Source organism: Aythya fuligula, chromosome 15, assembly GCF_009819795.1.
Source record: "Aythya fuligula isolate bAytFul2 chromosome 15, bAytFul2.pri, whole genome shotgun sequence".
Lineage (NCBI taxonomy): Eukaryota > Metazoa > Chordata > Aves > Anseriformes > Anatidae > Aythya > Aythya fuligula.
Window position 1 is genome coordinate 13465905 of NC_045573.1, and position 13715 is coordinate 13479619.

Here is a 13715-nt window from a genome sequence, read left to right on the forward strand (position 1 = left end):
GGGGCTGACTGTGAATAGCTTTTGCTGCTTAAACTCACCCCTGTTCTAATCCAAACTAATCTGCATGTGTAGATGAGCACTAGGAATTTTCCTAGTTGTATTTTGGTTACCTCATAATTAGGCTTTTATTGGACGTGGGGACAGTTGGGCAATGTCCTGGCTTCTCTGAACTGCCAGGTCATCACTGTGCACGCTCTCCTGCATCCTGCTGAAACCATAATGTTTATACCATACTCCCCTGTGTTGACACATCACACGTGTGTCGCAACTGCTCTGCGTTTGTGTTAATTGAAATGCCAGTATTAATTGTGGAAAGTTGGTCATAGGTGAGGCAAGCTAAGCTGGAAAGGGAAGCTTTCTGACCCGGCTGTTTCATAATTGCGTGTTTTGTAAGTGCTGAACTCTGTGACGCAGGAGGATCACAGTGATGCTCTGCGGTGGGGGGATCCTCCTGGGCTCTGGGGTCTGAGTTAGCCTCAGCTGCTTTGGCAAGGAACTGGTCTGGTGCTGCGGGGGAGTCGGGATCAGGTGCCTGGGAGAGGTGCCAGGTACTGCTTTAAAAGAAGCGGGGGCACCGCTGGGAGCTCAGCGCCCTCACATTCATCAGAGCAAGGTAAAGGGAGGAGCAGTGTCCGTGTGCCTCTGCTTTCAGCGCATGAAGGTGAGGGATGCGCTGCTTGGGAAGCGTGCTCTGGAGCAGGATGGGTCTCCAAAGTATTGCTTGTGTTGTGATGCCTGTTGCGTGAAAAGGAAACTGTTTGTAGACAGGTTGCCCAGAGCCTGGCACCCTGTCCTATCCATTCTGGCTTTTTCTGAGGCGATTCCTTTAATCGAATGTCAGACTGGATTTCCTTGGTGGTGTTGGGGTGCCGTTCAGAACAGTTAACTTCCCCCGTACAGCTATATTTGGGGTACTTTTAGTGGTATGGGGTAGATTTAAAGCAAAATTGAAGACCGATGTATAGATAAATAGAGAAATGACAGTGGCACTTACGTGCCACCAACCTTCTTATTTTCATATCATTTTCATGGAAATATTTATATTTTCATAGAAAATTTTCATATTATTTTCCTGCATGTACTGCAACTTGTGCTTTGTAGGTCACCAGTTACAGATGATATTCTGAGTTCTTTGTGTAAACATTGGCCACTTTTTCTGAAAAAAGTGTGGTTTTAAAAAAAAAAAAAAAGCTTTGAAATGCTATATTAGCCCATTACTTCCATGATGCTTCCAGGGTGTATTTAATTTATATTTTAGAGTGGCGCATTCCTACAGCTTTTAAATAACAACAACAACAAATCTGTGTTGCTCAAAGATACGCACCGCATGTTGAAATACGGGCAGACGTAAGGCTAGGGTGGTGTGTGGTCAGAGCTTCCTGAAGTAGGGAGCCTGAAAATATCACCACCTTGCGTCACGTTGCTTTCATTCTGCAAGTGCTGGAAGGTAAATATTTTGCTGGCTCGAGGAGAAGGCAGATACTGTCTTGAGTGTCCCTCATCTCTGCTGTAGCCTCAGCCTTGGGCAGCAACGAGGTGCTGCTGTAGAGCTCCGGCTGCTCGGGGGAGGCCAGCTGGGGCGCTCTGTTGGCTCTGCGTGGGGTTCGTGCCACATCCTCATCACCATGGTGAGGTGGAGGGTTGTGGCTGGACCGGAGGGATGGAGGAAAGCCAAACGGGGTGGGAGATGCTGGGCTGGTGAACGATGTGTGCAAAATAGGTGTGCTCAGCTAGTGACGAAGAGGGGAAGCTGTGCTGCTGAGGAGGGCTTGTAGCGAGCTGTCTGAGGGCGGTTCTTGCGTTGCAGGGCTCAGTTCAGAGCCTAAGACAACATCAGAAAATCCTCTGTGAAAGCTCTTGGTAGCTGCATTTGGAAGGCGAGGCTTGCAGGAGAGGGGAAGGCCGGGAGGCCTGGGGATGCGGGTTTGGGTTCGGGCATTTGCTGGTGGCTTCCCGTGTCAACGCGGCCCAGCCCCGGCGTCTCCTCAGCAGCGCTCCTGCTCCTTCAGGAATGCCGTCAGGTGAATCCGTGCACGTACAACGTCATGGTAACAGATAAGCTAAAATAGCAGACCTTGGTTAAGCCACAGGCTTCCTACAGCCGCTCGCCAGCACCTGCCCTGTCCCTGAGCTGTGCCCCTCGCTGCGGTGGGCGGGCGGCCTCCAGCTGCGGCCTCCACGCGTCCGCCCCCACAGGGCTCCCGTCATGGTCAGGGGCTCGTGGGGCCGAAGTTACGAGGCTGTTCATCTGCCAGGGCTGTGGGCAGAGAACAAAAGGCTATTTGTACAGCGAAACAGTGCTTCGTGTTCCACACCACGTTTTAGTTTGTGTCTACAGAGCAGAGGACGCACAAACTATCATAAATGGGAACAGTCGCCTAAGTTAGCGCTCTTCTAAATCCTTATAGCCTGCTTTGTTTGTAAATATTTGTGGCTCATCTGTGTTGTAAAGAAAGGAGGGAAAATTCTGCCTCTCTGCCCTTGTTTTAGGATGGGGACCGACAGCACTTTGTGGTTGGCTTGACTACCCTGCTGCAGACGGGGGAAGAGATCTGCACTTTGCTCATCACCTGATGAGCTGCTTTATATTTAGATGAGAGAAAGCGTGTGGTTCTGTGAAAGCTGCGTTCTCACTCATGCAAAAGCTCAGATCAGGTGCTGAGTTGTCAGAATGCGGTTTTAATTGTTCATTTTTTTTTCCTGCAACTTCTTATAGTCCTGCAAATTCATAGCATGCTTTCATTGACAGCAAGATGCCCAGAGCAGAGGCCTTCTAAACTCTGATGAGACTTCCACGTACAGCCAGTGCAGCAAGCCTTTTTCCAGGAGGTTTGGAAAATCCCATCCCCTTGGTGTTATCCTCTTGGTCGCAGCTGAATGTTGGCCGTAATGCTGGGCAGGGCATTATTGAGTGGATTGCAAATGCCATCCGTATTTAAACAATTTAAAGCCATGCTTTTGTTTCCAGCTGAGCTGTTGTGCTTGAGAGCAGGGTGGAAAGCTCAAGCTGGTACACGAGGGAACATGACTATCCACTTCCACCTTCTCAGCACCCTGAACAATTAAACATAAAAGCCTTTGTTCCCTGGTGACTTCATTCTTAAGAGGCCTTTTTAATTTTAGTTATTAGTTTCGGGAAGAAGTAATGGGAATTTGTCATTGACAAGAAGGCTTCATGTCAAATGTTGTGTGAGGGATCCACTCCATAATTCATGGGCTGGGGAGTGTGGGTGTGGAAAGGAGGGTGCAAAATGGTGATGAGAGATGGCAGTTCAGTGAGACTATTGGCCCTAAAGACAGCTTTTCATGCCTTCGTGCTATTTTCTTGACCCAGATCACTACATATTTTGCTAACTCATCCAGTTATTTTTAGATTTTCTTAAATAAGAATGTGGTGGGTTATAGGTTAATTTTGAATTGCTTATTCCCCTTCCACATCGGAAGGGGCCTTGCACAGTAATAGCAGAGCAGTGCTGATTTACTTCTCTTCTATCTGTCCCTGCTTACACCTGTAAGCGTATGCAGAAGTGCTGCTGTTTCTCATGGATTCTGGGTTTTGCGTGCTGTGCGATGAGCCACGTGTCACTGTTGCTGTGCTGAGAAAGGGACCTTCTTCCCCTGCTCTAGGACGTGAATAAGAGGAAGTCTGGCTTGGGTAGTGGGGAGTCCAAATGCACTCACAGAGTAGTTGTAGGAAGACCATAGCAGACGTAGGCCCCCAAAGCACCCTGTGGTGTCTGCCAGGTCTGCAGGCCGGCGTGTTCACCTCCGTGCAGTCAGCCACTGCCTTCCAGCTCTGCTGGCTTCACACATTCCCCATCCCTGGCAGAGTAAACTAACTGTCTGACCCCAGCTGAAATGAATTAAAGAGCACTTGTGTCATTTTCATCTTCCAGTCGAGCTGAAGGTGTTACAAGCTGTGCTGGAGGTGTGCTAATAGCTGGGCAGCAGCCACAGTGAATGAAGTTAGCACTGGTGATTGCACAGTGAAGATAACCTCCAGCAGTGGAGATGTAGCCTGTATTCCTGCATTTCTTCTTGTGGTGGTTCTTTCTTGTAGCACCTGTTTGTGTGCACTTACAGGAGGCTTTGCAGTGCTGTCAAACCTGGCCTGCCTGGGGCACGCTGATGCCTGATGTTGGGGCTGAGCTCTGCTTTGGGAGCCATTGCCTGCAAGGGAGGCAGGAGGAAACAAAACACAATACCTCGGGTTAGCTGCAAATTGATCTGTTTTCAGTGGAGCTGCCTTCTACAGTTTACAAAAGCCGTGAGCTCTCTAAAAAAATAAACAAATTGAACTCACTGACACAGAGCAGGAGATTTTGCTGCAACTATGTCTGCATGTACGTCTGCAGGAAATGAGTCATATTCTTACAAAATCCTAAGCTGAAGAATTTGTGACTTTATATGAAAAATTCCATTCTGGGCTAAGTCAGATCTCTTCCTCTCTCTAGGTTTTTCTCAGGCGTCAGGAATGTCTTCTGACACCACTTCACCCACCTTGGAGCAGTCCTCCTCCTCTGTGCACTCACCCAGTTCCCTTCATTTGCCTGAAAATCGCAGGACAAGAGATCGCTCCCCGTCTCCCATGAGAGGGTACCTCATTCCCAGTCCGCTGCCCACCCGGCGGACCAGGACATTTTCAGCGTGAGTATTGGGGAAACTGCATTTAGTAGGCACAGCCAAATGTTTGCTTCTGGGCAGATTGCTTTCACCAGGGTGAAGGGGGGGGGAGTTCGTTGTGTCTGGAAGATGCTTTGGCATTTTACTGCTATTTTCTTCCCCCCCCCAGTATTCTAATCCTACTAGATTTGTTAGTCTAAATTGCCTGTAGTTCTTCTACACTCTGGGTAAAGAATATTGAAAGTATTTTCCCCTCTTTAAGACTAGAGATTTAGAGGGTGAGGAAAATATACTGAGGCTCTTCAAAACAGATTCCTCTTGTCTGAAGTTTTGCTCCACTTTGTGCATTGAGCTGAGGCTCTTGGTGGACCAGTTCCCATCATTCAACAGTGTTTCTTTATCAGCCCAACCTCCTCCTTTGACCTAATCTCTTCACCACCCCTGAAGGATTAGTTCTTTCACCCCTGACACCTGTGCTGCCATCAGTCAGGTCACATTCTAGGGCTGGTTCATGACCATGGCACTTGTCAGAGGGCTCATTTCTTTTTAATGCAGCTTTAACATCTGGGGTTTGTTCAAACAGACATGTAAAAGAATGCATTGGTTTTCAAGATATGAAGGCTAATCTCTTTGATTCTGTAAAATTACGTAGTTTCTCGTAGAACAAGGTGTGTTGCTATTTGCAGTCATTAGAGATGGTGATCCTACAGCAGAGGTAAGCTTTCCCCAAGCTTTCCTGTCTGCAGGTACAGCGTGAAGCTCTGGTCAATCCTTTGTGTCTTTGGCACAGTCCTACAGTTACCTCTGTGTATGGGTGGTCTGGCAGTGCTCAGTGAAACATTAGAAACAAGATCTCAACCCAGCAACTAGCCTGTTCTGTGCTACATAATTTAGTTGGCATGTTTATTTGTTTTTTCCCTCTTTTTTTCTCCTTGCAGTTTTACCCAGCTTTTTTCTTCAAAAGCGGTATTTAAAAATGTGTGGATAAATTTCAGTGATGCTTTGTGTCATCTCTCTATTCAAAATGAGGTGAAAACGCAGCAGCAGAAGAGAATTTTACTTTGTTCTGAAAGGCTTCAGATACCATAAACTTTGTAATGAAAGTATATTGCTGAAAAGAACATAATGGACTCGATAATTGGGATTGACCTTAAAAACCAGTTCCAGACTAGCTTGTCTCAGTGGTGTTACTGACGAACTCTTTGTTATTCTTCTGAGTTGTTAATCTTAGTCTTGTTCCTACAAAATTAAAGAATTTGGTTATTTTGCTCCCATAGTTCTTTAATCATTAATTAGTGTAGGAATCTTGCTGTATTTGCTAACCCTGAAAATCAAAATGCTTTTTTTTTTTTTTTTTTTTTTTTTTTTTTTTGTAGTCTAGTCTTTAAACAAGAGGCTTAAGTGAGCCCTAGCCTCACAGTTGTATGGAAAAGGCAAATGTGCCAGGCAGTGGTTTATTATTCAGTGGGATTATTTAATTTTGGTTCATTAGCAAGTGTGGGGTCTTATCCTTCACAGTGCTTTGTCTCCTTGAAAGATGCAATTGAGCTTTAATGGCTTATTTAGGGCAGTGAGTGCTTTTCTGTGTAATGAGCACTTGGGGGGGGTCAGGTGTGTCGACAGCTTTATAGAACTGGAAATGAAATGATTTAATGGAAATTTAACCCTTTCAACTCCAATTTCTTTAATGTTAATATAACTTCTGCAGCAGAGCTGGTTTTTTGTTGTTGTTTTTTAATTATTTAAGACTTCAGGAAACTTGAAACCTTATGGAAGTAATCTCAAAACTGTCTCAATGCATATAACCAGTAACACCACAATCTCTTACTGAGGGTTTGGTTAAAAATGTCCCACAGAAATCATCTTCTAACATGGAAGTAACTTACTGGATAATCATGTCGCAAGAAGGTCCTGATTTAGTAACTCCTCCGTGTAAACTATGTAAGATGTCTAAGACAGTTGGCTTTGTTAATTACTGAATTTGGATCTCTGAAGATTCAGTATATTTAATGGGGCGGGGGGGGAAGGGATTTAATCACACAATTGTCAGGATGGGTTCATGTAAGTTGTTTTTCTTGATGGTGGTAAGTCATCCAAAGGGTTTGTCTAAAATCAGTGTCATCTTAAACACAAGCCTCATGACAGTGGATTAAGAGATCAGCCCTGAGTATGGGTGTTGTCCATACCAGTTAGCCTGCTGGAGTCGGTAGGAGGTGAAATACTGACTTCACTGATCCCAGTTTGGCAGGATAGCAGCAGACATTGCCTGCAGAAGGGTGTGCGTGTACTTATGTACATACATACAGAGACATTCATATGTGCCTTCATGCACTGCATTCTCTCCATAGCACATGCACACGCTTATTTGTAAGCTTCTGGAAGTGCACACAGCACCCAGATGTACACTGGACTGCCAGAACTCCTATAATGTATAAAATGCTTACATTCAGATACAGTGTCTGAGAAAAGGCAGGACGATGCAGTAGATGGACTCAAGATGGCAACTGATGGATTATAATTTTAGCCAACATCTTCATCGCTTTTATCCCACTTTCAAAAGGCTACAGGCAGAACGTGTGCAGCCTGACACTAGTGAACAGTTGCTGCAGAGGAACACACTCACTGGGGAGCAAGCAGGGACTTGGCTGTGCTGCCTTGCTAGACATGCTGCAGCTGAAGCTGTCACGTCCCCACTCAGCAACAAACTGCTCTGTCTGCTATGTTTTTGCAGAACTGTGAGAGCATCGGAGGGCCCCATCTACAAAGGTGTCTGCAAATGCTTCTGTCGCTCCAAAGGCCATGGCTTCATTTCCCCCGCAGATGGAGGACCTGACATCTTCGTACACATTTCTGAGTAAGTTGTCCGGGTCACTGAGGAAGCTGGAGCTCCAGTTTGCCTTGATTATGGAAGGCTTGTGACACATCACGTGCCAAGAATGGTTTGTAATCTGTCACCCTTATCTTAGCACAGAGCAGTTCTGTGGATGTTACGGAAAAAGAACAGCATAATCTCTGACTGCCAGTACTATTATAAATCTGTTCAGTTGAGAACTTGTAGATGATCCTGTTAGATCTCTTAGAATAAGCTGTGTGATTTCACCCAAACAAAGAAGCTTGCATTTATGTGAAGCAAATCATCTAGGCCGTACCCTGCTTTAATTTAAAGTTTTCTGACACTGAAAATTCACTTTTTACTTTTGCACTGCTTGTATCATTACTAAAGTAAAGGTTAATTACCTTCACTGTTAAGAAAAGTAATTTGCCTAGCTTCGGTCTCAAGCAGCTTATGGCTAAACTTTCTCTGTTAACAGGTTCATTAGTACCCCCGCTTTTTTTCCTTGAACACAGATTTATCACTTCTGAATATACCTTCTGAAAAATTGAACTTTTCAAGTTCCTCATTTTTTTTCTCCAGTCTAAAACAATCTTTTCTTTTCTAACTGTGCTGCAGGATTTAAATATCACTTAAAAATAATGTATGGATAGTTTCAGTATACAGAGATAAAAATCTCTTCCACGCTCCTGCTCTGTTTCTCTTTCTATATGTCCCATAATAGCATTAGCCCTTCTAATCCCTAGTCTTCTGCTGAATTGCTTATCTGCTCTGACCTCTGCATCCTCTGCAGTGTGAGAGTTTGGTGCAGTCCCAGATGCAGTCTGTCATCCCCTGGCAGCAGGGTCTGCATTCCTGGCTCCCGGATACATGACTTCATATTTGGTTGCACTGCAGCACATCTGACTGGAACAGGCCCTGCTTGCCAAGGCATCCAGATTGCTCTGTGACCACGCTGTCGTCTTTATTTGTTTGGCTCATCTGCAGCATTTAGTAGACAATTTTATATTTGTTTCCAGATTGAGATGTTCACCAGCATGGAGGCTGAAACTGTTTTCTGCGGGCCTGTATTAAGATCACTGAATGTTTATTTTCCAGTAACCTCTTTTAGATCTGTCACCATGTTTAATCTGCCTATTGCTTGCTATGTTGAAGCTGTATAATCCTCGTTTTTTGTTTGGAGTGGTTATCCGGTGGTAAGTCAATAGAAGCCTTACCAAATTATCCAGGTGGCCCCAGTTATCTTTCCTGCTCATGTGGTTAGCATGTGTCCTTTGAGCACATTGGCCTTCTTCCAATTTTTCTGAAATGTTTACTGCATGATGGACCATTCTGGGTACACGTGCTGCTCCTGCTCTCAATCCCACTCCATTTCACTGTTTCTGTTTAAGACCCCAGCATGTCTCCTATGCTGAGGACCTATATGACTTTTTTATAAAGGTTATTTTTTGACTGCAGTGCTTTCAGTGGCCTGTGTGAGAGGCCCCATCTCACAGGTGGCCCCTCTTGTGGGCTCTGCTACTAACCGTATCAATCCTGGATGCTTTCAAAACGCTTTGACTCTGAGCCATCTCTATACTATATTTAAATGAATATGGCCTGGATGTGGCGTGCCATCTTTCCCCTTTCCTTCACCCAATCGATCTATCCTAAAAACAGTATCGAACAAGTCATTGTGGTTGTAAAGGTTCATGAGCAATCGCACTTCTTGATGTATTTTCAGCATGTTTATTTTGCTGATGTGTGTCGTGTTCTCTGTTTACCCTCACTCGGCCATGCCCTCAGCCTGCCCCTGCAACAAAAAGCTGGAGTAGATAAAGGATGAGGGGGGGAGAGCTGATGCATGGGCAGGGCATGGCAAGCTCCAGCTTCAGCCTAAGCTCTGGCTTCCCAGGTCTCAATTTGTTGTCCTAGCCCTCAGGCCATGCTGCTTCTCTTCAGGTTTAATTGCTTCATTTCAGTGTAATTCTTGTGCTGGTGGAGAACAGCTCGTCTCTGTGTCACGCTGCACAGAGTAGGGCATGCTGCAGTTTTTCTGTAGCACAGCAGATCCCTTAAAACAGAGCAGGGGTCTTCTGTTTACCATAGATGAGAAGATTGGAGGGGACCTCCTCTGCCCTGCCTGCTGCTGGAGGGCGCGTGTGCCTTTCTGGCAGATGCATTTCCCAACCTCCTCTTAACAATTCCGGTGATGGGGTCCACTGCCTCCCTGGTTGATCTCTTCCTCTAAAGAACAGACCTGGTTCTTAATTGTTTCTGATGTTCAACCTCCCTCTCTCCCTTGCTTTATGACCCTTCGCTCCTTCCATCTCCATAGCAGGTGGATGATGTCTTTCCTCTTTAAGCATATAATTAATGCATTCAAAGACTATTTTTCTTGCTCTTTCAGAGATGTTTTAGCAAGGTAAGTTCATATGAATTTTGTAAGATTGAAGGATGCACTTTATGCAAGTCTTCTAGGCTAAATTCTCCTCCTTTGAAGTCAACAGGATTTATTTATTTATTTATTTACATTGAACCAGGACTGGGCCATAATTTTTAGGGTATTCTATATAGGAATAATTGCAGAGCTTAGACTCAAACATAGCTGATGTTTCTGCCTGAACATGTTATTACAAAGCGCTATCATCAAAGTACTGAAGTTTTCAGCACGTTATTATTCTTTAATTACTCTGAGTGTGTCTGAATTAGTTGGAAACAGCTTTTAGTGCTAGAGGGTGATGGTATCACTGTCTTAATTCTGGTGCAAGGTAGCACTGGAAAGATGAATTAATAATGTCTTTCATTTCAGTGGAGTTCACTGTGAGTTAGAAACGTTGCTCTTTACTAATGAGAATTGCTTTTTACAGCAGCATGCTGTAACCATCACCGTGTCTCGGGAAGACTCCAATGACTCTGTGCATAGTGTGGGTTTTGAGATACTGCTTAGGTTTGTCATGCAGTGCTTTTCTAGGTGTTTTCCGAGGTTAAACCTGGATGTGGGATAGACATCAACCTGTTCACTGTCTCAGTGTGTTATAGACATCTACTTGTGAAAAGAAAGAGGATTGTTTCTGCTGAATCAGTTCTTCCTGAAAGCTAGGATTTCAGGAACATGATTACAATGGTCTGCCAGTTTAGATCCAGTAAGACTGTGAAGAACACAGCAGAGGGCTCTATGTTGTGGTGATCAGTGAATGCTCTGAGCATCAGGAGCAGCTGCCAATCTTGCAGGTTAATAAGATTTTAAACATAAAAATTTAATTTGAAAGAATAATTTTTTCCCCCTGAGCTTTGGGAAGCAAGGTTACACTTCAATGGAAATGCCTTCTGTAAAATGGAATCTCTCTTTCCCATATCTTACAAAAAAAAAAAAAAGGGGGGGGGGAAGCTAATTATACTTAACATGATGTTTACATTTCCATAAATGAATGAGTGTTAGCCTAAAAATAAATTCAAGCATGTGTGGCATGTGGCATTCAAACTCTCGCTCCTTCATTTGGCGTTGCAAAATTTTTAGTTTCAGTATCTGCTGGAGTTCAAGGTGAATACTGTGCTTCTGTCGTGCGGGTGTGGTTTATGAATGGAGTCTGCAGCAAAGCTGTGTTACTGGGGAGCTGGATTTATCGGGTATGGGGAAATACAGCCTAAAAAAGTCAGTTTAGAAAGCAATTATTGAAGGGGTTTTGTCAGTGTGGCTTTGTCTGGGTTAACAGATAGCTCTGAGGAGTGTAGAGAAGAATTGTGTTACTAAAACCCAACCCAGACGCTGTGTTGGGCTGGTTCCTCTTTGAACTGAAGAGGTGCAGCTACACAGAAGTGCACGGTGAGCCAGGGCAGCCTGCAGTTCTCTCGAAATGCCGATGTCTGCGGGGGGCAGGTGGTGGCATTTCCTTCCAAGCCTTCCTCCTGTGGCAGATAGTGAGGTGTGGTGGCAGCTCTGGTGACAGTCACTGCAGGCGGTGGCACTTCCCTGACAGCACTCGTGGCACCTCTGCAGGCTGGTCTGGGGGTGAAGCATCTGTGGCTGGAAGTGCACCACAACAGCAGCGCTGACGGTGCTCCGATGGGCAGATTGCAGCCAGCTCTCGCGTACCAATCCGCACGGCTGCTCCTCTGCACGTCCTGGGGCTGGTGCCATGCTGGCAGCGTCCTGCCCCTGCCAGCCAGCTGAAGGAGCAAGCCCCAGGCTTGTTGGTGCTTCCTGTGCTATGTGCATGGCGAGTGCTGCTTCCTTGCACTTGCTGAAAGAACTTCTCAAGTTGGTACAAAGGGTTGTTCTAGGGAAATGTGGGATTTTTTTGGTTTTATCATGCTCAGTTTAGTACTATGCCCATCTCCAGAACAGAAAACAAAATGTGCCTGCTAGTAGTGGATGTAAAACCCCAGCTGGCAGCATGGGGATGCAGCAGTCACTGAGATTGTCATTCAAGATAACGGCGCTGGAAGCAAAGGAAAATGAGTTCAACTGGTATAAATTTTTTTTGGTAAACCCTTTAGTAAATTTTAAAATAATGTACATGTTAATCTTAAGGGTCTTCTCCAGCCTCTCTGATGCTGTGCCCCACTGTCACTGATCTGATGGTGGTATTGTAGTGCCAGTGCTGAGAACTGTACCATCCTCAACACCTCGCCTCCTCTGCTGGTGTTTCATGGCTGCAGTAACTCAGCTCTCACAACTACTTCATGTTTTGACCATCACTGGAATGTAACCACCCCTGTGGCTTCAGTTTCACTCTTCATACACTTCCTGCAGAGGTGGCATGTTTCTGGAGAGCGGGCTGGGGAATCCCCTGGGTGGTGGCTCTCAAGGTTCCCCGCAGCTTGTGCACCTTGGGGTTGGGCTGCGGGGTGGAGAGGGGCGAGTTGGAGGTGCCTGTGACAGTAGGTCAGATGATGTTCTGGGCAGCACACAGGAACCGCACACATCTGCTTCCCCAGTGTGTTTGGGGGTGAGCACGTGCAGGAGTCTCGTTTACCCTCAGGGCCTTCGCATTAGGCTGGGATTTGGCTTGGAGCCTGCGTACCTGCAAAGGCAAGGCAAGGAGACAGCAGCAGAGAGCAGCGAGGAATTAATGACCACGCTTTTTAAAAAAGGAGTTTCATTTGAAAAAGTGGCTGACTTCTTGGAACAGGAGAAAAAAAAACACGTGCAGTGCTTGTGGGTTTCTGCAGTTTGCTGGAGCTTGGCTCTGAAGGGGAAAATGCTGCATTGCAGAGAGGCCTTCAGGGTGCCCTTCAGGCCACTTTCCTGACCCCATGTCTAATGATGGCTTTGTAGAATTGGCGCTGTACCTCCCCCAGGGCTTCGCTGCACAGCACCTTTGGGTCCCTGGAGAGAGGCAGCGTTTGCTGTGCTTTGCTCACACGGTGTGCTGTGACCTCGGGAGAATATGCTCCTAGGGCCCGCAACTCGGGAGTACTGGGGGAAAAAACAAGCACAGAAATGGTCTCCCAGCGGGATCCCAGGTGGAGATACGGTCCTGTTCTGCTGCATTTGGTTTCTGGCTGTGCTGGAGCCATGCTATCAGCAGCGTCTTCCTGCAGGGAGGAACCCAGCTGTGTCCTGGCCACTGTCCCACCGCATCGCAGAGCCTGGCTGTCGGAGCTGCCCACACCCATGGAGGCGTCTTATCGCACTGCTTGCTTTCCTCTGACTTGCCGCCAGCTCGCTGTGTTTAATGCACAACATCAATGCTGACATCTTCATGCTGCTGCTCTCCTAGTGGGGCGTAACAATACGGATTGGAAATTAACTGGTAATTAGAAACAAACCCAGAGCTGAATGAGAGCTGAGGGAGCAGACCCGTCCAGCCCCTGTTTCTTTCCTGGGAACCAGCAGCGGCTTCTGCTGGCTGCAGGCAGCTGTTCTGGGGCTGCTGGGAAGCCGAACCTGAGCTTTCAGGTTTCCTTCCAAGTACTCAAGGCACTCGATGACTTGCCTGCTTTGAGCACACTTCCTTCCTGATGTGCTCCCCTCCTGGTGCCGTGCTGCCACTGTTGAAGTGCCTGAAAGCAGTAACTTGTTTGCTGCAGCACAGCAGCTCTTGCTTGGGAGGAGTTTGGATGTTAAAAAAACACGGGCAACCTTTTCCTTAGGGTTCCCATCCACCCCCAGGTTGGCTCAGGAAACTTGCATGCTGCAAGGAATGCCAGCTTGCTGCGGCCACAGTTGTAGCACAGCCTTTCCAGAACCTCCACCTGAGTGATGAAAGCCCTGACAGGGAAAGCTGAGACTTACACTGCCTGCAGGCTGGGCAGTGCAGGAGGCCGTAGGTGC

At 46.4% G+C, this 13715-nt stretch overlaps 1 protein-coding gene across 5 annotated transcripts in view; it reads left to right on the forward strand.

The window, feature by feature from the left end:
* CARHSP1 (calcium regulated heat stable protein 1) overlaps window positions 1–13715 on the forward strand; it is a 36325-nt gene that overhangs the window by 16058 nt on the left and 6552 nt on the right. For all 5 annotated transcript variants that reach the window (XM_032197504.1, XM_032197503.1, XM_032197500.1 and 2 more), the window contains 2 exons: window positions 4455–4647; window positions 7355–7477. In XM_032197504.1, the coding sequence (XP_032053395.1) occupies window positions 4475–4647; window positions 7355–7477 (296 nt within the window). In that variant the 5' untranslated portion in view covers window positions 4455–4474. The remainder of the gene's footprint in view (window positions 1–4454; window positions 4648–7354; window positions 7478–13715) is intronic.